The sequence below is a fragment of the Mobula hypostoma genome (genome assembly GCF_963921235.1).
Source record: "Mobula hypostoma chromosome 5 unlocalized genomic scaffold, sMobHyp1.1 SUPER_5_unloc_5, whole genome shotgun sequence".
Taxonomy (NCBI): Eukaryota; Metazoa; Chordata; class Chondrichthyes; order Myliobatiformes; family Myliobatidae; genus Mobula; species Mobula hypostoma.
This window is the reverse complement of record NW_026948117.1, coordinates 132,330-159,118: the sequence shown is the minus strand read 5'-3', so window position 1 is coordinate 159,118 and position 26,789 is coordinate 132,330. Positions and strand designations below refer to the sequence as shown.

At 48.3% G+C, this 26,789-nt stretch overlaps 1 protein-coding gene across 1 annotated transcript in view; it reads left to right on the top strand.

Moving 5' to 3' along the window:
* The first annotated feature begins 221 nt into the window (after positions 1-221).
* The window catches only part of dnajc21 (DnaJ heat shock protein family (Hsp40) member C21), a 43,559-nt gene continuing 16,991 nt past the window's right edge, over positions 222-26,789 (top strand). Inside the window, exons 1-7 of the mRNA XM_063038903.1 lie at positions 222-377; positions 2,524-2,617; positions 19,765-19,888; positions 21,016-21,138; positions 21,306-21,610; positions 25,652-25,785; positions 26,231-26,318. Coding sequence (XP_062894973.1) covers positions 281-377; positions 2,524-2,617; positions 19,765-19,888; positions 21,016-21,138; positions 21,306-21,610; positions 25,652-25,785; positions 26,231-26,318 — 965 coding nt within the window. The 5' untranslated portion in view covers positions 222-280. The remainder of the gene's footprint in view (positions 378-2,523; positions 2,618-19,764; positions 19,889-21,015; positions 21,139-21,305; positions 21,611-25,651; positions 25,786-26,230; positions 26,319-26,789) is intronic.

The following is a 26,789-nucleotide window of genomic DNA, read 5'->3' as shown; positions in this document are numbered from 1 at the left end:
CTATTGTGAAAACTGATCCAAAATAACCATTTAGTGTACTCCATTTCCCACTATCGTCCTCCGAGCGACACCAACCCTCCGGCACGATGGATCGCGTAACGCTATCGGAGAAACCACGCCCCTTGTCGACGTCAGTGGGCGGGACTGGGGAGCCACGCCCCGGGTGACGTCATTGTGTGGCATCGAACAAGTCACGCCCGCTTGGACGTTATTGGACAAGGTTACTGAGAGCTCGCCCCGGGGGACGTCAGCGGCCGGCCGGAAGTGGGGTCCCGGCGCCATGCGTTGCCACTACGAGGTGCTGGGTCTGTCCCGGGATGCCGGCGACGACGAGCTGCGGAAGGTGTACCGGCGCCTGGCGCTGCGGTGGCACCCGGGTCAGTGAGAGGGCCCGGGGCTGACAGTGGGGGTGGTTGTACCGGTGGCACTAGGGTCAGTGAGAGGGCCCGGGGCTGACAGTGGGGGTGGTTGTACCGGTGGCACTCGGGTCAGTGAGAGGGACCGGGGCTGACTGTGGGGGTGGTTGTACCGGTGGCACTAGGGTCAGTGAGAGGGCCCGGGGCTGACAGTGGGGGTGGTTGTACCGGTGGCACCCGGGTCAGTGAGAGGGCCCGGGGCTGACAGTGGGGGTGGTTGTACCGGTTGCACCCGGGTTAGTGAGCGGGCCCGGGGCTGACGGTGGGGGTGGTTGTACCGGTGGCACTCGGGTCAGTGAGAGGGACCGGGGCTGACTGGGGGGGGCGGGGAACGGCCAGGGGGTGGGGGTGCTGGTTGTACCGGTGGTCAGGCTCTGTTCGGACGCTGGTCTGGTGCGAACGGCGTTAGTGAGAGAGAGAGAGAGTACGGGTCGGGAGATGGTTCTGATCTCACTTTCCCATGGCAGCTGACCGAATCCCATCTCCATCCCTCTTTCCTTCGTGTCCAGCCCGCTTCTACTCTACTACACAACTAGGTAGATTGTTCCGTGTGTCCACAACTCGCTGTGTAAAGAAATGCTTCCTGATGTTCGTCTGAAATCTCCCCTTAACCAGTCTCCACCAATGGCCCCGTGTCCTTGATGGATTAATTTTGAAATAGCAGCTGGCATCCACCTCACTTGTATCCTTATTGATTTGAACACTTCTATCATGTCTCCTCTCATTCTACGTCTACTTAGGCTAAAAAGATTTAATTCTTACTATCTTTCCTGCAGACCTGGAATGAGTCTTGTTGCCCTTCTCTAGACTCCCCAGTGCCTTCACATCCCTCACACAATATGGAGACCAGAATTGTACACAGTGTTTAAGGTGTGGCCTTACAGCCCATTGTACAGCTCAAGGAGAACGTCTCTAGATTTGAACTCCACTGAGCGCATTATACAGCCCAGCATTCTCTTAGCCTTCCTAATCGCTTCTGTGCGTTGCCTAGCTGTTGATAGTGACGAGTCTACCAGGATGCCCCAATCCTCCTCATACGGTGCACTTTCTAACTCAAGCCCCCCACTGTATATTTATATCTAAATTTCTATTCCCCATGTGTAATACTTTACATTCACTTACACCAAATTTCATCTGCCACATCTGGATTTTGTTTAGATCTAACTGTAACATTCGGGCAGCAGAATCGGTATCAGCCCAGCCCCCTAATTTTGTGTCGTCAGCAAACTTTACTAGCATATTTGTTACGGTTATCCAATCATTAATGTAAATTAAAAACAGCAGTGGCCCCAAAACTGATCCCTGCGGAACCCCATTTTTAACATCTTTTAGGTGTGAACGTGATCCTCTCACCATAACTCATTGTTTTCTGTTTTTGAGCCAATTCTGTACCCATTCATACACCATACCCCAAATCCCTGCCTCCTGTAATTTGATTATTAACCTCTTGCGGGGTACCTTGTCAAAAGCTTTCTGAAAGTCTATGTGTATGCTATCAACTGCTCGACTGTTATCTTCAATTTTCGTTGCCTCTTCATAGAACTCCAACATTAGTAAAACGTGATTTCCCCTTCCTGAACCCACGCTGGCTTTCTGCTAACATGCCTGTTCTTATCCCTGCTTTCCCATCTCAATCTTTATTACTGTTTTCAGTATCTGGCCTGTAATGCACGTTAAGGTTACTGGTCCATAGTTATCAGGGTCAGTGCGGTCACCCTTCTAATATACTGGGACAACGTTAGCCCATTTCCAGTCCTCAGGGATTTCACCAGTCTTCAATGACTTTTGAAAAATACATCTTAGGGGTTTGTATATATAATCACTGACCTTGGACATGTGTTGTCTGACCCTGGAGATTTATTACCTTTCAGCTGAAGCAGGACCTCACTTTCTAAGATACCTCAATCCTTTAAAAACAACCTTTTGTTTCTCTCTGCACTTGCGCTTCTCATCCACTTCCCCGACATTGTTCCTCAGAGTAACTGTTCTGGGGGGGGGGGGATTCCCGAACCTGGTGCTGGGGTTAGGGACGCAGTGGGCAGGGGGAGCGGCTCGGATGGGCGTTGGCCAGCTGCGCCATTCACTCCTGGGATCTTCCTGTGCACAGATAAGAACTTGGAAAACCCCGAGGAAGCAGCTGAACAGTTCAAGCTGATCCAGGCAGCGTACGATGTACTGAGTGATCCCCAGGAGAGAGCGTGGTGAGTGTACCTTGTGTCCCTCAGCACTTTGTGACTGCAGTCATGCCTCCCGGCCCATTTCCTCCGCCACTCCACTCCAGCCTGCCCACCTGGTTTGAGGGGAGCTGCCGATGACACAGTCAGAGGTGGGGCACCACTCACTACACCGTAATGCGTAGGAGCAGAATTAGGCCATTTGGTCCATCCCTCTGATTTATTGTCACTCACAACCCATTCTCCTGCCTTTTCCCTGTAACATTTGAAGTCCTGACTAATCAAGAACCTAATAACCACCACTGTAAATGTAACCGATGACTTGGCCTCCACAGCTGTCTGTGGTGATGAATTCCACAGATTCACCACCCCTCTGGCTAAAGAAATTCCTTCCCATCTCTGCTTTAAATGCGCGTCCCTCATTACGATGCTGTGCCCTCTGGCCCTAGACTTCTCCTCTGAAGGGATCATCCGCTGTATCTGGGCCTTTCGATACTCGATGGGTTTCAATGAGATCCCCTGTCATTCTTCTCAGCTCCAGCGAGTGAAAGTCAGAGCCCATCAAGCATTCCTCACACTTGAACCATTTCATTCCCGGAATCATTCTTGTGAGCTTCCTCTCCAATGCCAGCAAATCTTTCACAATAGTCCACAAGAGGAGGAAGGGCTGTGGTTCACTTGTCACTGCCTGCCTCCATACTGGCATCTGCACTGTGCCCACCGAGAATGTGGCTGCTGGCCCCCAGCTCCTTGGTCAGTATGGGTGAAGTGCACTGTGCCCAGGCACGCCCCTGTCTCACTGCCCCCTCTCTCCACCTCCTAAGTTAAATAAAGACAAGAAATGCCACTGTTGTTTCAGTAAGAAACGGGGACAATCTTGAAAACTTTCGACTGATGAGTCTTATGTCGGTGATAGCGAGGCAGGTGGAAAGGATTCTGAGGGATTTATGAGTATTTGGAAAGTCGTGGCCTAATTAGGGAGAGTCAGTAAGGGTTTGAGACAAATTATTTAGTAACTCAAATTAGTTTTTGAAGAGATGTTGAGGGTGATTGAAGGAAGAACTGTGGATGTCAGTAGGCGCTTGACAAGAACCTTGGAGGTTTACTGATATTTAGCTATAGGAGCAGATTTGTCCCTTTGAGTTACACTGCTCCAGTAACCTCAATATCAACTCTAACCTAATCGCGAGACGACTTCAATAATGTCAGAAAAATGTATACAGTATGCATCCTAAAATTCTTTCTCTTTGCAAACATCCACAAAAACAGAGGAGTGCAGCAAAAAATGAATGACAGTTAAATGTTAGAACCCCAAACCCCCAACTCTCCCCTCCCATGCATAAGCACCAGCAAAGCAATGATCCCCCCTTCACTACCAGCAAAAAAGCAAAGGCACACCTCCCGCCTCCCCCCCCCCCGCATCGAGCACTCAAGCGTGCAGCAAAACATCAATAAAGACACAGACTTTCAGTACCCCAGACACTACTTGTTCACCTGGTAATTCGACATACCTCAGGCTCCCTCTCTCCCTAAAAAGGGGAAAATAAGGTGTCTCCATTTCACAACGAGATGGGAGACATAACAAACAACTTGCTGATTTACGATGTTAAAAGTCTGTTGTGTCGCTTTTTCTGAGCTCTGTACTCAAAGAACTTGGGTCTCTGGGCACACAGCCGGCTCGCTGCTTTCGATCTTCCGTCTCCCACGACGCATCAGGCAGTGGCATCGGCTTTGAGTCTGCCTGCATCCAGAGCCACGAAAATCCGGCCCCCTGAAGGCACGCTAGTCTTCCAGGCCGCGTCCTTTGCATTTCGAAAAGCAGCCGGTCGTGAGGCCATGAGAGCGGGTCCCATTCCCGCAGAGAACCGAAGTCAGCGTGTAACTCCAGGTGGGGGTCTTCGAAAGAGCCCTGAAAAGGGAAAAAAGAGATATCAAAGCTAGAAATAGAGCTGCTTCCGAAGATGCAAGCAAAGGAGGTGCCACAGTGCTGCTAACTTACAATAACCAATTAAACTACCTAGTACGCCTTTGACTATCACCCATAGCACTCACATGGAAACATAGAAAACCTAGAGCACAATGCCATGCTAAACATGTACTTTCTTTAGAAATTACCTCGCATTACCCATAGCCCTCTATTTTTCTAAGCTCCCTAGGTAATTTCAAAAGTAAATACATGTTCGGCACGGCGTTGTATATCCACCTCCCCGCCATTGCACACACTCGCCACTATCTGTAAAAAACAAACAAACAAACTTGCCTCTGACATCTCCTCTGTACCTACTTCCAAGTATCTTAAAACTGTAAATACAAAATATTCTGCAGATGCTGGGGTCAAAGCAACACTCACAACACGCTGGAGGAACTCAGCAGGTCGGGCAGCATCCGTGGAAACGATAAGTCAACGTTTCGGGCCGGGACCCTTCGTTAGGACTGAAGAGGGAAGGGACAGAGGCCCTATAAAGAAAGTGGGGGGAGGGTGGGAAGGAGAAGGCTGGTAGGTTCCAAGTGAAAAACCAGTAAGGGGAAGCAGGGAGGTGACAGGCAGGAAAGGTGAAGGAGGAATAGGGGAAAACACAATGGCTAGTGGAAGGAGGCGGAACCATGAGGGAGGTGGTAGGCAGCTGGGGGAGGGGGCAGGGTGAAACTGGGATGGGGGGAGGGAATTACCAGAAGGTGTAGAATTCAATGTTCATGCCAAGGGGCTGGAGACTACCCAGACGGTATATGAGGTGTTGCTCCTCCAACCTGAGTTTAGCCTCATCATGGCCGTAGAGGAGGCCATGTATGGACATATCTGAATGGGAGTGGGAAGCAGAGTTGAAGTGGGTGGCAACCGGGAGATCCTGTCTGTTGTGGCAGATGGAGTGGAAGTGCTCGACGAAGCGGTCCCCCAATCTGCGTGGGGTTTCACTGATGTAGAGGAGGCCACACCGGGAGCGCCAGATGCAATAGATGACCCCAACAGACACACAAGTGAAGTGTTGCCTCACCTGGAAGGACTGTTTGGGGCTCTGAATGGTGGTGAAAGAGGAGGTGTAGGGACAGATGTAGCACTTACGCTTGCAGGGATAAGTGCCGGGTGGGAGATCCGTGGGGATGGACATGTGGATAAGGGAGTTGTGGAGGGACCGATTCCTGCGGAAAGTGGAGAGGGAAAGATGTGCTTAGTGGTGGGGTCCTGTTGAAGGTGGTGGAAATTGCGGAGGATAATGTGCTGGTTCCGGAGGCTGGCAGGGTGGTAGGTGAGGACAAGGGGAACTCTGTCCCTGTTGTGGTGGTGGGAGGCTGGGGTGAGGGCTGAAGTGCGGGAAATGGAGGAGATGTGGGTGAGGGCATCATTGATGACAGCAGAAAGGCAACCACGATCCTTAAAGAGGACATTTGAGATGCCCTGGAACGGAAAGCCTCATCTTGGGAGCAGATGTGGTGGAGACAGAGGAACTGGGAATAGGGAATAGCATTTTTGTATGTGGCAGGGTGGGAAGAGGTATAGTCGAGATAGTTATGAGAGTCAGTGGGCTTATAGAAGATGTCAGTGGACAGTCTGTCTCCAGAGATGGAGACCGAAAGATCGAGAAAGGGGAGAGAAGTGACCGAGATGGACCAAGTGAGTTTGAGGGCTGGGTGGAAGTTAGAAGCAAAGTCGATGAAATTGGCGAGCTCAACATGGGTGCGGGAAGCAGCACCAATGTAGTCGTCAATGTAGCGAAGGAAAAGTTGGGGAGTAGTACCAGTATAAGTTTGGAGCATAGACTGTTCCACATAACCAACAAAGAGGCAGGTGTAGCTGGGGCCCATGCGGTGCCCATAGCTACACCCTTAGTCTGAAGAAAGTGGGAAGAGCCAAAAGAGAAGTTATTAAGTGTGAGAACCAGTTCCGTCAACTGGAGGAGGGCGGTGGTGGTGTGGAACTGGTGAGGTCTATTGTCCAGAAAGTAGCGGAGGGCTTTGAGGCCGTCTTGACGGGGAATGGAGGTGTATAAGGATTGGACATCCATAGTGAAAATGAAGCAGTTGGGACCGGGTAACTGGAAGTTATTGAAGAGGTGGAGGGCATGGGATGTATCCTGGATGTAGGTGGGGAGGGACTGAACGATGGGTGACAAAATGGAGTCCAGATAGGCAGATACAAGTTTGGTGGGGCAGGAGCAGACAGAAACTATGGGTCTACCGGGACAGTCAGGCTTGTGGATCTTGGGGAGGAGGTAAAACCGAGTGGTACGGGGTGTGGGAATTATGAGTTTAGTGGCTGAGGATGGAAGGTCTCCGAAATTGATAAGGGCAGTGATGGAATGGGAGACAATGGTTTGATATTTTTGGTGGGGTCCTGTTTAAGGGGTAAGAAAGAGGAGGTGTCAGCTGCCATTTGGCCTCAGTGAGGTAGAGGTCCGTCCGCCAGACTACTACGGCACCACCTTTGTCAGCAGGTTTGATGGTGAGGTCGGGATTAGTGTGGAGGGCAGTGCGTTCAGAGGGAGTGAGGTTGGAACAGGAGAGAGGAGTGGTGAAGTTGAGATGGTTGATGTCTTGGCAACAGTTGGGAGATGAAAAGATGGAGTGCAGGTAGAAGGCCCGGGCGGGGTGTCCAGGAAGAGGAGGAGGGTTGAAGACGGGAGAAGGGGTCATCAGTAGGGGGAGGGGAATCCTTGCCAAAGAAGTAGGCTCGGAGCCCTCTCGTGCCAGCCATTTCAACCCTGGGAAAAAGCCTCTAACTATCCACATGATCAATGCCTCTCATCATCTTATACACGTCTATCATGTCACCTCTCATCCTCTGTCGCTCCAAGGAGAAAAGGCCAAGTTCTCTCAACCTATTCTCATAAGGTATGCTCCCCAATCCAGGCAACATCCTTGTAAATCTTCTCTGCACCCTTCCTATAGTTTCCACATCTTTTCTGTAATGAGGCGACCAAAACTGAGCACAGTACTCCAATATAGCTGTAACATTACCTCTTGGCTCTTAAACTCAATCCCATGGTTAATGAAGGCCAATGCACCATATGCCTTAACCACACAGTCAGCTTTGAGTGTCCTATGGACTCGGACCCCAGGATCCCTCTGATCCTCCACACTGCCAAGAGTCTTACAGTGATGAAATGCTTTGAGAGTTTGGTCATTACTAGACTGAACTCATGCCTTAGCAGGGAACTGGACCCACTGCAACCTGCCTATTGCCACAATAAGTCAACGGCAGATGCAATCTCAATGATTCTTTGCACGGCCTTAAACCATAGAAACCATAGAAAAACTACAGCACAGAAACAGGCCCTTTGGCCCTTCTTGGCTGTGCCAAACCATTTTCTGCCTAGTCCCACTGACCTGCACACGGACCATATTCTTCCATACACCTCCCATCCATGTATCTGTCCAATTTATTCTTAAATGTTAAAAAAGAACCCGCATTTACCGCCTCGTCTGGCAGCTCATTCCATACTCCCACCACTCTCTGTGTGAAGAAGCCCCCCCCAATGTTCCCTTTAAACTTTTCCCCCCTCACCCTTAACCCATGTCCTCTGGTTTTTTTCTCCCCTTGCCTCAGTGGAAAAAGCCTGCTTGCATGCACTCTATCTATACCCATCATAATTTTATATACCTCTATTAAATCTCCCCTCATTCTTCTACGCTCCAGGGAATAAAGTCCTAACCTATTCAACCTTTCTCTGTAACTGAGTTTCTCAAGTCCCGGCAACATCTTTGTAAACCTTCTCTGTACTCTTTCAACCTTATTTATATCCTTACTGTAATTTGGTGACCAAAACTGAACACAATACTCTAGATTCGGTCTCACCAATGCCTTATACAGCCTCATCATAACATTCCTGCTCTTATATTCAATACTTTAATTAATAAAGGCCAATGTACCAAAAGTTTTCTTTACGACCCTATCTACCTGTGACGCCACTTTTAGGGAATTTTGTATCTGTATTCCCAGATCCCTCTGTTCTACTGCACTCCTCAGTGCCTTACCATTAACCCTGTATGTTCTACCTTGGTTTGTCCTTCCAATGTGCAATACCTCACACTTGTCTGTATTAAACTCCATCTGCCATTTTTCAGCCCATTTTTCCAGTTGGTCCAAGTCCCTCTGCAGGCTCTGAAAACCTTCCTCACTGTCTACTACACCTCCAATCTTTGTATCATCAGCAAATTTGCTGATCCAATTTACCACATTATCATCCAGATCATTGATATAGATGACAAATAACAATGGACCCAGCACTGATCCCTATGGCACACCACTAGTCACAGGCCTCCACATGGAGAAGCAATTCTCTACTACCACTCTTTGGCTTCTTCCATTGAGATAAAAACTAATCCAATTTACCACCTCTCCATGTATACCTAGCGACTGAATTTTCCTAACTAACCTCCCATGCGAGACCTTGTCAAAGGCCTTACTGAAGTCCATGTAGACAATATCCACTGCCTTCCCTTCATCCACTTTCCTGGTAACCTCCTCGAAAAACTCCAATAGATTGGTCAAACATGACCTACCACGCACAAAGCCATGTTGACTCTCCCTAATAAGTCCCTGTCTATCCAAATGCTTGTAGATTCTGTCTCTTAGTACTCCCTCCAATAACTTACCTACTACCGATGTTAAACTTACCGGTCTATAATTTCCCGGGTTACTTTTCGATCCTTTTTTAAACAACGGAACAACATGAGCCACTCTCCAATCCTCCGGCACCTCACCCGTAGACAGCGACATTTTAAATATTTCTGCCAGGGCCCCCGCAATTTCAACACTAGTCTCCTTCAAGGTCCGAGGGATCACTCTGTCAGGTCCCGGGGATTTATCCATTTTAATTTTCCTCAAGACAGCAAGCACCTCCTCCTTTTCAATCTGTACATTTTCCATGATCTCACTACTTGTTTCCCTTAACTCCATAGACTTCATGCCAGTTTCCTTAGTAAACACAGACGCAAAAAACCTATTTAAGATCTCCCCCATTTCCGCACTTAGCCGAACACTCTGATCTTCAAGAGGACCAATTTTATCCCTTACAATCCTTTTGCTCTTAATATACCTGTAAAAGCTCTTTGGATTATCCTTAACTTTGACTGCCAAGGCAACCTCATGTCTTTTAGCCCTCCTGATTTCTTTCTTAAGTATTTTCTTGCACTTCTTATACTCCTCAAGCACCTTATTTACTCCCTGCTTCCTATACATGTCATACAACTCCCTCTTCTTCTTTATCAGAGTTGCAATATCCCTTGAGAACCGAGGTTCCTTATTCCTATTCACTTTGCCTTTAATCCTGACAGGAACATAGAAACTCTGCGTTCTCAAAATTTCTCCTTTGAAGGCTTCCAACCTACCGATCACATCCTTGCCAGAGAACAACCTGTCCCAATCCACGCTTTTTAGATCCTTTCTCATTTCTTCAAATTTGGCCTTCTTCCAGTTCAGAACCTCAACCCGAGGACCAGATCTATCCTTGTCCATGATCAAGTTGAAACTAATGGTGTTATGATCACTGGAACCAAAGTGCTCCCTTACACAGACTTCCGTCACTCGTCCTAACTCGTTTCCTAACAGGAGATCCAATATTGCATCCGCTCCAGTTGGTCCCTCTATATATTGATTTAGAAAACTTTCCTGAACAGATTTTACAAACTCTAAACCGTCTAGACCCCTAACAGTATGGGAGTCCCAATCAATATGTGGAAAATTAAAATCCCCTACCACCACAACTTTAGACCTCCTGGACAATACAAACACCTGTGTCAGGATGCTGTTCATCGACTATAGCTCAGCATTCAACACCATCATTCCCACATTCCTCATTGATAGTTTGCAGAACCTGAGCCTCCGTACCTCCCTCTATAACTGGATCCTTGACTTCCTAAATGGCAGACCATAAGATATAGGAGCAGAAGTAAGCCTTTGTCTCATTGAGTCTGCTCCGCCATTCAGTCATGCGCTGATCTAATTCTTCCAGTCATCCCCACTCCCCTGCCTTCTCCCCATATCCTTTGATGCCCTAGCTAATCAAGAACCTATCTATCTCTGCCTTAAATACACCCAATGACTTGGCCTCCACAGCCGCTCGTGGCAAAAAATTCCATAGATTTACCATTCTCTGACTAAAATGATTTCTCCGCATCTCTGTTCTAAATGGACGTCCTTCAATCTTGAAGTTGTGCCCTCTTGTCCTGAACTCCTCTACCATGGGAAATAACTTTGCCATAACTAATCTGTTGAGGTCTTTTAACAGTTCGAATGTTTCTATGAGATTCCCGCCTCATTCTCCTGAACTCCAGAGGATACAGTCCAAGTGCTGCCAGACGTTCCTCATATGATAACCCTTTCGTCCTGGAATCATCCTTGTGAATCTTCTCTGAGCCCCCTCCAATGTCTGTATATCCTTTCTAAAGTAAAGAGCCCAAAACTGCACACAATGCTCCGTGTGGTCTCACGAGTGCCTCATAGGGCCTCAACATCACATCCCTGCTCTTATAAGAACATAAGAAATAGGAGCAGGAGTAGGCCATCCGACCTATCGAGCCTGCCCCACCATTCAATAAGATCATGGCTGATTTGTCTGTAAACTCAACTCCATCTACCTGCCTTTTCTCCATAACCCTTAATTCTCTTACTATGTAAAAACCTAACTAACAGTTTCTTAAATGTATTTGGTAAGGAAGCTTTGGAAGGACAAACTCCAAGGCAGAGTACAAAGTAAATGGCAGGATACTTGGTAGTGTGGAGGAGCAGAGGGATCTGGGGGTACATGTCCACAGATCCCTGAAAGTTGCCTCACAGGTGGATAGGGTAGTTAAGAAAGCTTATGGGATGTTAGCTTTCATAAGTCAAGGGATAGAGTTTAAGAGTCGCGATGTAATGATGCAGCTCTATAAAACTCTGGTTAGGCCACACTTGGAGTACTGTGTCCTGTTCTGGTCGTCTCACTATAGGAAGGTTGTGGAAGCATTGGAAAGGGTACAGAGGAGATTTACCAGGATGCTGCCTGGTTTAGAGAGTATAGATTATGATCAGAGATTAAGGGAGCTAGGGCTTTACTCTTTGGAGAGATGGAGGATGAGAGGAGACATGATAGAGGTGTACAAGATAATAAGAGGAATAGATAGAGTGGATAGCCAGCGCCTCTTCCCCAGGGCACCACTGCTCAATACAAGAGGACATGGCTTTAAGGTAAGGGGTGGGAAGTTCAAGGGGGATATTAGAGGAAGGTTTTTTACTCAGAGAGTGGTTGGTGCGTGGAATGCACTGCCTGAGTCAGTGGTGGAGGCAGACACACTCGTGAAATTTAAGATACTACTAGACAGGTATACGGCGAAATTTAAGGTGGTGGGTTATATGGGAGGCAGGGTTTGAGGGTCGGCAGAACATTGTGGGCCAAAGGGCCTGTACTGTGCTGTAATATTCTATGTTCTATTAAGCCTCAACTGCTTCCCTGGGCAGAGAATTTCACAGATAGAAACATAGAAAATAGGTGCAGGAGTAGGCCATTCGGCCCTTCGAGCCTGCACCGCCATTTATTATGATCATGGCTGATCATCCAACTCAGAACCCTCCCCCTGCCTTCCTTCCATACCCCCTGATCCTCGTAGCCACAAGGGCCATATCTAACTCCCTCTTAAATATAGCCAATGAACTGGCCTCAGCTGTTTCCTGTGGCAGAGAATTCCACAGATTCACCACTCTCTGTGTGAAGAAGTTTTTCCTAATCTCGGTCCTAAAAGGCTTCCCCTTTATCCTCAAACTGTGACCCCTCGTTCTGGACTTCCCCAACGTCGGGAACAATCTTCCTGCATCTAGCCTGTCCAATCCCTTTAGGATTTTATACGTTTCAATCAGATCCCCCCTCAATCTTCTAAATTCCAACGAGTACAAGCCCAGTTCATCCAGTCTTTCTTCATATGAAAGTCCTGCCATCCTAGGAATCACTTTGGTGAACCTTCTTTGTACTCCCTCTATGGCAAGGATGTCTTTCCTAACTCACCACTCTCTGGGAAAAACAGTTTCTCCTCATCTCCGTCCTAAATCTTCTCCCCTGAATCTTGAGGCAATGTCCCGTAGTTCTGGTCTCACCTACTTTACTACTTCTATCTTGTCTGTCCCTCCCCTCTCATTCTTCTGAACTCCAGAGAGTATAGTCCCAGGTGACTCAATCTCTCCTCATAGGTTAACCTCTCATCCCTGGAATCAACCTGGTGAACCTCCTCTGCACTGCCTCCAAAGCCAGTATATCCTTCCTCAAGTAAGGAGACCAGAACTGCACACAGTACTCCAGGTGCGGCCTCACCAGTACCCTGTATAGTTGCAGCGTGACCTCCCTGCTCTTGAATTCAATCCCTCTAGCAATGAAGGACAACATTCCGTTTGCCTTCTTAATAACCAGTTTCACCTGCAAGCCAACTTTTTGCGATTCATGCACAAGCACTCCCAAGTCCCTCTGTACAACAGCATGCTGCAATCTTTCACCATTTAAATAATAATCTGCTCTTCTATTATTCCTTCCAAAGTGGATGATCTCGCATCTACCAACATTGTATTCCATCTGCCAGACCTTGGCCCACTCACTTAACCTATCTATATCCCTCTGCAGACTCTCCACATCCGCTGTACAATTTGCTTTTCCACTCAGTTTAGTGTCATCAGCAAATTTTGCTACACTACACTCAGTCCCCTCTTCCAAATCATCAATGTAAATGGTAAACAGCTGCGGGCCCAGCACCGACCCCTGCGGCACCCCACTCACCACTGACTGCCAACTGGAGAAACACCCATTTATACCAACTCTCTGCCTTCTGTTGGTTAACCAATCCACTATCCATGCCAATACACTTCCTCCGACTCTATGCATCCATATCTTATTTATAAGTCTCTTGTGCGGCACCTTATCGAACGCCTTCTGAAAATCCAAGTATACGACATCCACCTGTTCCCCTTATCCACTGCACTCATTCTATATTCTCTACCTCAAAAAATGAATGCCAACATAACATTCGCCTTCTTCACCACCAACTAACCTTTAGAATATCCTGCACAAGGACTCACAAGTCCCTTTGCATCTCTGCATTTTTGAATTCTCTCCCCATCTAAATAATAGTCTGCCCATTTATTTCTTCCACCAAAGTGCATGACCATACACTTCCCAACATTGTATTTCATTTGCCACTTCTGTGCCCATTCCCCTAAACTATCCAAGTCTCTCTGCAGGCTCTCTGTTTCCTCAACACTACCCACTCCTCCACCTATCTTTGTATCACTGGCAAATTTAGCCACAAATCCATTAATACCGTAGTCCAAATCATTGACATACATTGTAAAAAGCAGCGGTCCCAACACCGACCCCTGTGGAAATCCACTGGTAACCGGCAGCCAGCCAGAATAGGATCCCTTTATTCCCACTCTGTTTTCTGCCAATCAGCCAATGCCCCACCCATGCTAGTAACTCCTGTGCGGATTGGTGATAATACCTCCTCACTGACGATCAACACTGGTGCACCTCAGCGATGTGTGCTTAGTCCACTGTTCTACTCTCTGTATCCCATGACTGTGTGGCTAGGCATAGCTCAAATACCATCTATAAATTTGCTGACGATACAACCATTGCTAGTAGAATCTTAGATGGGGACAAGAGGGTGTACAGGAGTGAGATATGCCAACTAGTGGAATGGTGTCGCAGCAACAACCTGACACTCAACGTCAGTAAGATGAAAGAGCTGATTGTGGACTTCAGGAAGGGTAAGACGAAGGAACACATACCAATCCTCATAGGGGGATCAGAAGTGGAGAGAGTGAGCAGTTTCAAGATCTCTGAGGATCTAACCTGGACCCAACATATTGATGTAGTTATAAAGAAGGCAAGACAGCGACTGTACTTCATTATGAATTTGAAGAGATTTGGTATGTCAACAAGTACACTCAAAACTTCTATAGATGTACCGTGGAGAGCATGCTGACAGGCTGCATCACTGTCTGGAATGTGGGGGCTACTGCACAGGACCGAAAGAAGGTTGTAAATCTAGTCAGCTCCATCTTGGGTACTAGCCTACAAAGTACCCAGGACATCTTCAAGGAGCGGTGTCTCAGAAAGGCAGTGTCCATTATTAAGGACCTCCAGCACCCAGGGCATATCCTTTTCTCACTGTTACCATCAGGTAGGAGGTACAGAAGCCTGAAGGCACACACTCAATGATTTGGGAACAGCTTCTTCCCCTCTGCCATCTGATTCCTAGATGGACATTGAACTCTTGAATACTACCTCACTTTTTAAATATATTATTTTTGTTTTTGCACAATTTTTTAATCTATTCAATATACATATACTTTAATTCAGGGATCCCCAACTTTTTTTGCACTGCGGACCGATTTATTATTGACAACATTCTTGCGGACCGGCCGACCTGGGGGTAGGGGGCGGGGAGGGTAGGGTTGCCGACGGACAAGAGTAGCAGTCAAATACATTGTGTTTACACCAAGAAGACTACAATGACCATGAAGCCTCGCACGGGCACCTGTGTGAGTATGTGCGTTATGTGCCGATTTTGTTCTACAAATCGTTTTTGGCGATTCTCTTCGGGGGGGGGGGTTGTTAATCACAACCGGAATATAGGTGATAAGTGGCTAATACACTCAATTTTGTTTCTTAAAGGGATTATCTAATGAATTTAATATTAAACACACAGCGCATATTTTCTTCACATGAATATAGTGATAAGTCAATTACAGTATAAGTCACTTATAAGTCAATAGCATCATAACGTTTTAAGTAACGTTTGGATATTAAACACACAGCGCATATTTTCGCCGTATGAACATATAAAATCATTGCAACACACCAATATCGCTGAATCAGTGGGAGCCCTGGGCTCGTTTTCCTGCAACAAGACGGTCCCACCAGGGGAGATGGGAGACATCGATACTCGAAGGGGGTTCCTTATGTCCAGTCTATTCCACAATTTAGTTTTCGTTGCATTCGTTGCAGAGATATGTTGGAAATGGAAGCAACGTTTTCAGTGCTTTCGTGACTATCTCAGGATATTCAGCCTTGACTTTGATCTGGATTGCTGGCGGAGATGTTATGTCAAACATACTTTTCAGCCCGTCATCATTTGCAAGCTCGAGGAGTTGATCTTCTTCCCGCGCTGACATGACCGACGCGCGGGTAATGACCTCACATGCATAATGGCCTTGCGTGCATATAAGCTCAACAGAGGCCATGACAGGGAATGAGGAAAGGTGCAGCTGACTCATATCGCCAAATCATATCGTTTCCTCGCAGCCCGGTGGTTGGGGACCGCTGCTTTAATTGATTTACTTATTTTTGCTTTTTTTCTTTCCTATATTATGTATTGCATTGAGCTGCTGCTGCTAAGTTAAATTTCACGACACATGCCGGTGATGATATCCTGACTGTGCAAGTAAACTGGAATACTTGGGGGAAAGCCCACTCATTCCAGGAGGAGGACATACGGACTCCCTACGGAGGATGCCAGGATTGAATTCTGAACTCTGACCTGTTAAGACCAAAAATCATAAAAGCAGAATTAGGCCATTCAGCCCATCGAGTCTACATTGCCATTCTATCATGACTGTTCCCAGATCCCACTCAACCCCATACACTTGCCCTCTCACCATATGATTCGATACCTTGACTGGTCAGGAAACGATCAACTTCCGCCTTAAATATACCCACAGTCTTGGCCTCCACTACAGTCTGTGGCAGAGTATTCCACAGATTTACAACTCTCAGGCTAAAAAAAAAATCCTCTTTACCTCTGTTCTAAAAGGTCACCCCTCAGTTTTGAGGCTGGATACCCCCACCCTATCTAGTCCTTTCCGCATTCAGTAGGTTTCAATGATATGCCCCCAGTATTCTTCTAAACTCCAGTGAGTACAGGCATAAAGCTGCCAAATGCTCCTCATATGTTAACCCCTTCATTCCGGGAATCATCCTCGTGAACCTCCTCTGGACTCTCTCCAATGACAACACATCCTTCCTGAGATATGGGGCCCAAAACTGTTGACAATTTTGCAAGTGCGGTCTGACTAGTGTCTTATAAAGCCTCAGCATTATCTCCTTGCTTTTATATTCTATTCCCCTTGAAATAAATGCCAACATTGCATTTGCTTTCTTTAACACAGACTCAACCTGTGAATTAACCTTCTGGGAATTTTGCATGAGGACTCCTGAGACCCTTGGCACTTCTGAGTTTCAATGTTTGAACCTCCTCCGTATTTAGATAATAGTCCACACTATTGTTCCTTTTACCAAAATGCGTTATCATACATTTCCCAACGCTGCATTCCATTTGCCACTTTTTTGCCCATTCTTCCCATTTGTCCAAGGCCTGCTGTATTCGCATTGCTTCCTCAGCACTACCTACCCTTCCACTATTCTTCATATCATCCGCAAACTTTGCCACAAGGCCATCAATTCTATTATCCAAATCACTCGCTGTCTCCTGTCTGTCAGCCATTTTGCTATCCATGCCAGTATCTTTCCATTAAGCTGTAGGATTTTACCTTGCTAAGCAGCCTCATGTGTGGCACTTTATCAAATGCCTTCTGAAAATCCAAGTAAATGGCATCCACTGCCTCTCCTTTGTCCACCCTGCTTGTTACTTCATCGAAAAACTCAAACAAATGAGAGGCATTGATCGTGTGGGTTGTCAGAAGCTTTTTCCCAGGGCTGAAATGGCTAATGCAAGAGGGCACAGTTTTAAGGTGCTTGGAAGTAGGTGCAAAGGAGATGTCAGGTAACTTTTTTACGCTGAGAGTGGTGAATGCATGGAATGGGCTACCGGCAACAGTGGTGGAGGCGAATATGATAGGGTCTTTTAAGAGACTCCTGGATAGGTACATGGAGCTTAGAAAAGTAGAGGGCTATGGGTAACCCTAGGAAATTTCAATAGTAAGGACATGTTCTGCACAACTTTGTGGGCCGAAAGGCCTCTATTGTGCTGAAGGCTTTCTGGACTTATCAGGCAAGATTTCCATTTACAGAAACCATGCTGACTTTGACTTATTTTATCATTAGTCTCCAAGTATCTCGAATCCTCATCCTTAATAATAGACTCCAACACTTTCCCAACCACTGAGGTTAGGCTAACTGGCCAAAATTTCATTTCTTTTTGTCTTCCTGCCTTCTTAAAAAGTGGAGTGACATTTGCAATCTTTCAGTCCTCTGGGACCATGCCAGAATGAAGTGATTTTTGAACAATCATGACCAATGCATCCGTTATCTCTTCAGCAACCTCTCTCAGGACTCTGGGATGTAGTCCATCTGGTCCAGGTGACTTATTCACCTTAAGTCCTTTGAGTTTGCCTCGCACATTTTGCTTTGCAACAGCAATGGCTCTTACTCCTCCTGACACTCACTGACCTCTGGCACACTGCTCGTGTCTTCCACAGTGAATAGCATCATGATAACTGCTAAACTGCCGTGATTCATCCAGATGTTTGAGATCTGTGGTGCCTTGGTCATCCAGATGTTTGAGATCTGTGGTGACTTGGTCATCCAGATGTTTGAGATCTGTGGTGACTTGGTCATCCGGATGCGGAATTGGCTTTCCCACAGAAGAGAGGGCAGTGGGTTTTTCACTTTGGGAAGGGCTGGATACACATTACTCAGAGGCTGGAGTGGATGGATGTTCACCATGGGAGTGTGTAACCAGTGATGTGTCTGCTGGGACTTGTGTTTGTAATGTGTACTTACCAGTTGGGTGTCAATGCTGGAGAAACAATGAGTGAGTTTACCCAGATGTTGGTGCCACGTACATAAAATGCTGGAGGAACCCAGCAGATCAGGCAGTATGTTTAGAATTCCATCTTCTACACAATCTCTTGTGTTTATGTTGTTGGTGCTGTAGACAGTGAAAAAAGTTATCAGGAACACTGTACACAGGGCCCCTAGTGTTGTCAGTGATTCCCTCCCGTCCGTCCAATAATCTCTGACACCACCCGTCAGGCAGGAGGTTCTGTAGCTCTTTTCTCTCCATGGTGAACGAAGAGTTTGCTGCTGATTCTTGAGTGGAGAATTTGAGGGGATAAATTGACATGGCTTTAACGCTGTAATCAGCGAGTTGTTTTTTGTTTGTTTTTTTAGTGTCCCCTCTCACTGAGTGACTCCTCTCTGCCCCTCTATTAGAGAGAGCGAGGGAGCCTGTGGCATGTTGGCGTGTTGGGTGAACGATGAGTTTTTGTTGTACTGCAGATCATGGTTTCTCTTGGGGACTTTGCTATTGCTCGCTTGGTGAGGGAAGGGTGCTGAGGCTTTTCTCGTATGGGGTGGGGCAGGGCTGCTGCTCATGCATGGGAGGGCAGTTGGGGAGCTTTGACGTTCTATCATTTTTACTCTCACTCATTCTTTGGGGTACGCTTCTTTTTCCTGGATGTCTAAAGAGCAAGAATTTCAGGTTGTAAATTGTTTACCTTCTCTGATGTTAAATGAACTATCAAACTATTGAACTCTTAGGACAATGGCCTATTAGGATAGGAAACAGCTTTTTCCTGCAGGCCACAAGACTACTGATCTCCCTGCCACCACCCAGGTCTCATCACTTATGAAGTGCCAACAGTGTTTACTGTTTAATTTTTAACTTGCGTCGTAAATGAACCTGATTATTTGTGAATTTGTTAGTATAATATTACTTAGTGTGAGTTATACGTACTGTGTTGTGCCCCTTGGTCTGTGGAATATTGTTTCATTTGACCGTGTACATGTGTATGGTTGAATGACAATAAACTAAACTTGCACTTGTCTCGGAATATGGCTGCGTGGAGACCAGATGGAAAGATGGGCATTGCGATTGGATTCCATCTGTTAAACGGGATCCTGTAACCCGGTCAGTGTGGGCGAGACTGGCACAGATTCCTGTAACCCGGTCAGTGTGGGTGAGACTGGCAGAGATTCCTGTAACCCGGTCAGTGTGGGCGAGACTGGCAGAGATTCCTGTAACCTGGTCAGTGTAGGCCGGACTGGCAGAGGAGATCCTGTAACCCGGTCAGTGTAGGCCGGACTGGCAGAGGAGACCCTGTAACCCGGTCAGTGTGGGCGAGACTGGCAGAGATTCCTGTAACCCGGTCAGTGTGGGCCAGGCTGGAGTAAGGGGAATGGGGTTTGTTCCCATTCCCTGTAACCCTATCACTCTGGACCCAGTGGAGGGGTCACTAATTCTGTGTCCTGGTGTAGGTACGACAACCATCGCGAGGCAATCCTGAAGGGCGGACTGCATGGCGAGTTCGAGGACGACAGCTTGGACCTGCTGCAGTTCTTCACCAGTGCCTGTTACTCGGGTTACACTGACGACCAGGGGGTAGGAGGTGGAAAAGACCCACCCTCGCCGCAGACACGGGGGGGGGGTGGGGGGGGAGGTGGCTACTGCAGGGGATGTGGGATGAGTCGGGGGTGGGGTGGTGGGAGTGGGGATGGTTATAAGGGAATGAAGCTGCAGGGGGAAGGTGGTGTAGGTGGAACGGTGGTGTGTGGGTGAGGGGTTTGTGGTGTGGGTGGAATGGCGGTGTGGTGTGTGTGTGGGGTTTGTAGTGTGGGTGGGGAGGTTTATAGTGTGGGTGGAATGGTGGTGTGTGGGTGGGGGGGTTTATAGTGTGGGTGGAATGGCGGTGTGTGGGGGGGTTTGTGGGTGTGGGGTTTGTGGTGTGGGTGGGGGGGTTTATAGTGTGGGTGGAATGGCGGTGTGTGGGGGGGTTTGTGGGTGTGGGGTTTGTGGTGTGGGTGGGGGGGTTTATAGTGTGGGTGGAATGGTGGTGTGTGGGTGGGGGGTTTATAGTGTGGGTGGGGGGTTTGTGATGTGGGTGGAATGGCGGTGTGTGGGTGGGGGGTTTATAGTGTGGGTGGAATGGCGGTGTGTGGGGGGTTTATAGTGTGGGTGGGTGGAATGACGGTGTGTGGGTGGGGGGGTTTATAGTGTAGGTGGAATGGCGGTGTGTGGGGAGGGTTTGTGGTGTGGGTGGAATGGCAGTTTATAGTGTGGGGGGGGTTTGTGGGTGGGGGGTTTATATTGTGGGTGGGGGTTTGTGGTGTGGGTGGAATGGTGGTGTGTGGGGGTTTGTGGGTGTGGGGGTTTGTGGTGTGGGTGGAATGGCAGTTTATAGGGTGGGGGGTTTATATTGTGGTGTGGGTGGAATGGCGGTGTGTGGGTGGGGGGTTTATAGTGTAGGTGGAATGGCGGTGTGTGGGGGGGGTTTGTGGGTGTGGGGGTTTGTGGTGTGGGTGGAATGGTGGTGTGTGGAGGGGGTTTGCGGGTGGGGGGTTTATAGTGTGGGTGGGGGGTTTGTGATGTGGGTGGAATGGCGGTGTGTGGGTGGGGGGGTTTATAGTGTGGGTGGGTGGAATGACGGTGTGTGTGTGGGGTTTGTGATGTGGGTGGAATGGCGGTGTGTGGGTGAGGGGTTTGTGTCTGACTCTGTGCCCGGTTTGCAGGGTTTCTACGCTGTCTATCGTCATGTGTTTGACACCATCGCGGAGGAGGAGGTGGAGGGAGCCCCAAACCCACAAGGGCTCTTGTTCCCATCATTTGGACACTCCCAGAGTGACTATCAGACGGTGAGGGCCTCGGCTGACTCAGGGAGGGGGTGTGGGGGGGAGAGGAGTCTGGGGCAGTGGAGGGCGGTGATGGTGCTGGGACTGGCTGGCCTGCGATGTGTCCCTGTTTACCTGTGTGGGGTGATGAGTTCCCCTCACCCCGATGACGCCATGTCCCTCGCCCCCAGGTGGTCCACCCGTTCTATGCGCACTGGCAGAGTTTCTACACGCAGCGGACGATGGCCTGGCGAGAGCGGTTTGACACGCGGCAGGCAGTGAACCGGGGTGAGAAGCGAGCCATGGAACGGGAGAACCGGCGGCTGCGGGACAAGGCACGCAAGGAGCTCAGCCAGCTGGTCCGGCAGCTGGCGGCCTTCGTCCGGCGGCGGGACCCCCGGGTCCAGGCTCACCGGCAGCGGCTGCAGGAGCTGAATGCACAGAGGGAGCGGCGGGCGCAGGAACTGCAACGGGAGCAGGTGTTACAGCAGGCCAGGTAGGAGACGCCCCTGCCCCCTGTCAGCAGGCCAGGTAGGAGACATCCCGGGCTTCTCTATTTCAATCACCCCCTCCTCCTCCCGGCCAGCTTTGCCCCTCTCCTCCCATCTGCTGATCCCTCTACCCCTCGCAACCCCTTTCCCATCCTAACCCAAACCAACCCAACCCAACCCAACTCCCTGCCCACCACTATAGATTCCCCAGCCCTCCCCACTAGAACAAGGTCTGTAACTGTGAGTGTTTACTACACATTCGGAATGGGTGGACACAGTTTGTAAATTCAGTACAGTCCTGTAATGGCTGTAACACAGCTCCCTGGCAGACGTGGTCCACGTGTGTGCTGTTGTCTCCCGACACACTCTGGAGTCACTGCTACCTGATCACCCACTGTTCAGTGGTGCTAGAAAGTTTGTGAACCCTGCAGAATTTTCTCTGTTTCTGCATAAATGATCTAAAATGGAATCAGATCTTCACATAAGTCCTAAAACTAGATAGAGAACCCCATTAAATAAATAAGACAAAAACATTATACTTGTTCATTTATTTATTGAGAAAATGATCCAATATTACTCGTATTTGTTGGAAAAAGTTTTTGCACCTTTGCTGTCAGTAGCTGGTGTGATCCCCTTGTACAGCAATAACTTCAGCCAGACGTTTCCAGTAACAGTTATCAGTCCTGGATATCGGCTTGGAGGTATTTTAGGCCATTCCTCCTTACAAAACTGCTTCAACTCTGGGATGCTGGTGGGTTTCCTTGCATGAACTGCTTGCTTCAGTTCCTCTGTGATATTTCTATAGGATTAAGGTCAGTATTTTGACTTGGTCATTCCAAAACGTGAATTTTCTTCTTTTTAAACGATTGTTGATTTACCCTTGTGTTTCAGATCATTGTCTTGTTGCTTCATCCAACTTCTATTAAGCTTCAGATGATGGACCGCTACCCTGACATTCTCCTGTAAAATGTCTTGATACAATTTTGAATTCGTTGTTCCCCCAACGATTTCAAGCTGTCCAGGCCCTGAGACAGCAAAGCAGCCCCAAACCAGGATGATCTTTCCACCGTGTTTCACAGTTGGGATGAGGTTTTGGTGTTGGTGTGCAGTGCCCTTTTTCCTCCAAAAATAGCCATGTGCATTTCTGCTTTAAAAAATTCAACTTTTGTCTTATCTGTCCACAGAACATTGTCCCAGAAGTGTTGTAGAATATCCAGGTGGTCTTTTACAAAATTGAGATGTGCAGCAATGTCTTTTTTTAGGAGAGCAGTGGTTTCCTCTGTGGTGTCCTTCCATGAACACCATTCTAGTTCAGTGTTTTTCTTGTAGTGGATACATGAACAGAGACTTTAGCAAGTACACCCTATCCTGATTATATGCGAGGGATAGGTTCCTCAAAGTTAACGCATAATGTGAATAATTATTTAAATGGAGAAAATAGGAATGCGTTCCAAAGGGCTTTCTAAATATATTTTATCTGTAATTTATTCACATTTCCATACCAAAACGACACAAAAGCAGTACTACGAGCAACATTTGTATTATATTTAATCAATTTAAGGTAATATTCAATGTAATAAATCATAGAAAGTTAACATCCTCTGGTGTACAATACTCACCAACAGTGGCAGGTGAGTTCACTCCAGGAGATGAGTGGTGGTTGTGGTCGTCAGGATCATGTCAAGCACAGCAAGCGGTGAAGGAAGACTCACAGAACTCTTGGAACTGCTGGGAACAGAAGATTACAGTGATTTGAATAAAGTGGTGAGGGTTGTTTGCTTGGCAGCATTTTGTTTTTCAGCATAAATTTGCTTGTAGGGAAGAAGGGTTGACGGCAGGGAATGACTGAAATGCTGATTCTGTTCTAAACGTGGGTCCATGTCCATCGCCATTTGTGCCAAGTGTTCCGACTTCCACCATTCCCTCACCGTTGGTAAACTCCCGGGATTTTCAAAATTGTCTGTTACTTGCAGCATCTGAGAGATAGTTTGCCATAAAAAGAAAATACGTACGCCTTGAATGTGGATCACACTGGTCAAGTGGTTGAATCAGCGATGTTGTGTTAGGCAGCAGGAAACGCACTGTTAACTTAGGATGAATGCTGTCTAAAAGTTTAGGATGGGCTGGTGCATTGTCAAGCAACAAAAGAACTTTAAGGCAAGATTCTGTTCCCGGCAGTGGCGTCCCAGAGCTGTGTTACCTTCAGCTGATGCTGCGCTGTTTATAATTTCCAATCTTTTTTCAAGTGTTAAAGCAGCTCTCTGCCGCTCGGTGATGGCCCAGGACATGACATCGGACGCTTAGGAGGCATAGTTAAATATTTCAAGCACAAAATCACTGCACCATAGGTAAAACCAACAAAAGTTTAAGATCGCACATCCACACCTTGCCAAAACCAATGCGAGAGTGGCGGGAGTGAAATTGTGAGGCGCGTGCACCTGACTTGTATTGGTGGGAAAGTGGTGCTTCTCGTCCCAGCAGCGAGACTGTGAAGCGTGTGCACGTGACTTGTATTGGCGGGAAGCAGTGCTCCTCGCATAACTGTGAGTTTTGGACACGTATAACGAGACATTGGTAGAAATGGGTTCCTCGCATAACTGTGAATCCGCATAGTCTGAAGACGCATATAAGGAGGGTAGGGTGTACAAGAGATTTCTGCAGGTCTTTTGCCGTTACCGTTGGGTTCTTTTTCACCTCCTTCATCATTGCAAATTGTGCTCTTGGTGTGGTCTTTGCAGGATGCCCAATCCTAGGGAGAGTAGCAACTACTGAATTTCCTCCATTTGTAGAAAATTTCTCTACTGTGGACTGATGAATACTCAGGTCTTTAGAAATGCTTTCGTCGCCTTTTCCAGCTTCATGTATCTCTACATTGCTTCTGAGGTCCTAAGGTTTTAAATTGAGGCACGGTGCACATAAACAGATCTTTCTTGAGAAGAGCAGGCTCTGCCAGTAACCTGACTGTGTCTTTTCTGTAGGGCAGGGTGCCTCTACAACCCACACCTCCAATCTCATCTCATTGATTGGAACACTGGCTGTGAATAGCTTTTGTAGAAGGCGTTACTCCAGAGGTTCACACACTTTTTCCAACAAATACGTGTAATATTGGATCATTTTCTCAATAAGTAAAAGAACAAGTATGTTTTGCGTTATTTATTTAATTGTGTTCTCTTTATTTAGTTTTAGGGCTTGCTTGAATATCTGATCACATTTCAATAGGTACATTTAATGTCAGAGAAACGTATATCCTAAAATTCTTTTTCTTCGCAGATATCGACAAAAATCGAGGTGCCCTTAAAAAAAAAAATTTAGGTCATATTTATGCAGAAATAGATGAAATTATTCAGGGTTCGCAAACTTTTCAGCACCACCGTACACTCTCCTGTGTTCGTGCCAAGCAATGACCTTGCACTTTCCTGTGTCCTATCCCTCCTGCTGTGTTCTCTCCCACCTGCCCTGTTTCCGTCAGCATGGCCTAAGGTGCTTGGGCCCTTCGGCCTGTGTGTAGCATTAGAACAAGGGCTGTTAGCGTGAGGATGTTTCTTCCCCCAGGCCGTAAGCTTAGTGAACTCCCTGACACCACCCAGGTCTCATCATGTCAGTAATGTCATTCTGTTTATATTTTAACTTGTACATGGGACCTTAAGCTAACTGTCAGTGTCCTACAATATATTTTACTTGTGGTAACATTACTTTGTGTGTGTGTGATGTACAGTGATGTGCACCTTGGTCCGGAGGAACGACATTTCGTTTGGTGTTATATGTGTGTACAGTTGAATGTCAATGAACTTGAACTTGGGGCTGGAGTCCAGTCTCTGCTACATCCCGGCCTTTGCTTTCTGTCCAGTCTGTGTCAGTGTATCACCCCAGTCTATGAGATCTGACCTCCTGAGTGGGGCTTGACTGAATGGGGGAGGGGAGGGGGGCATTGCTCTGCCTGGGGTTGTCTGTGGGGTGAGGGTGGTCTGAGCGTCTTGTGTGTGAGAGTGGACACAGTCGGTGTGGCCCCCCCCCCCCACCAACCCTGACGCTGTGTGTGCCTGCAGGCTGGCCGAGCAGTACGAGGAACAGCACTGGGTGACGCTGTCGGATCTGGAGAGAGAGCTGCAGCAGATGGAGGAGCAGTACCAGAGGGAGTTTGGTGACCAATCCGACAACGAGCAGGAGGGCTGTGAGCAAGGTAGGGAACTGTCTGTGCTCTCCCTTTCCCGACCCTCCCCTTGCGCTGGGGATTTCCTATATGTGTGGGGGTGGTGGGGAGGGGTCAGTTCTCTCCCACCCTCGGGAAACCAGCCTGGGTGGGTTGGGGGGAAAGAGCGGCTATTTATACTCCTCCCCATACTCCGCCTGTGGCCCTGGAGGAGGAGGACTGGGCTGCAAGGCTCCGACCCTGCGCCCCCGCTTGTGTGGGGGTCAGCATGGTGACAGTGGACCGAATCGCTCACCGCAGAGGACAGGGCTCCTCACCTGCTCTGTCCACCCTGGGGCTGCACCTTACTGGCTGCAGTGACTGTGTACGGTCACTGTGCCTACCAAACCACCCCCCGATCTCCCCACCCCTCTGCCCGCTGACTGCGCTGATCTCTCCACCAGCCCTCCTGTGGTGACACTGTGGCTTGTTTCAGACGGTGATGGAGGGCCAGGGACAGACGACACTGATGACGAGGGTCTATTCTGCCCTGCTTGTGAACGAATCTTCCAGACTGCAAAGGCGTGAGTGTGTCTTCACCCATGGTGGGGGAATAAGCTGGGGACACCCTAACACTTCTCCCAATCAGCAATCCTTTTCCCTCTCCCATTCCTCCTTCACTAGGAACTGCCAGGGTCCCACCCCCACCTTCGATCTGAACTAGGGGAGCAGCTAGGGTCCCCTTCCACTGCCTCCTGGCATTGCCAGAGGAGCCTGTCTGAACAAAGACCAGAGCAACACTCTCCTCCAGTTCCCCAGGGTCGTGCTTGTAACAGGTGGTCAGGTGTTCCTACCAGACAGTCTTCGGCACCACCTGTCCAAGCCCCGGCCCTCTGCGAGGGGCTCCGTCCCCTCTCCCACCCCCGGCCCTCTGCGAGGGGCTCCGTCCCCTCTCCCGCCCCCAGCCCTCTGCGAGGGGCTCCGTCCCCTCTCCCGCCCCCGGCCCTCTGCGAGGGGCTCCGTCCCCTCTCCCACCCCCAGCCCTCTGCGAGGGG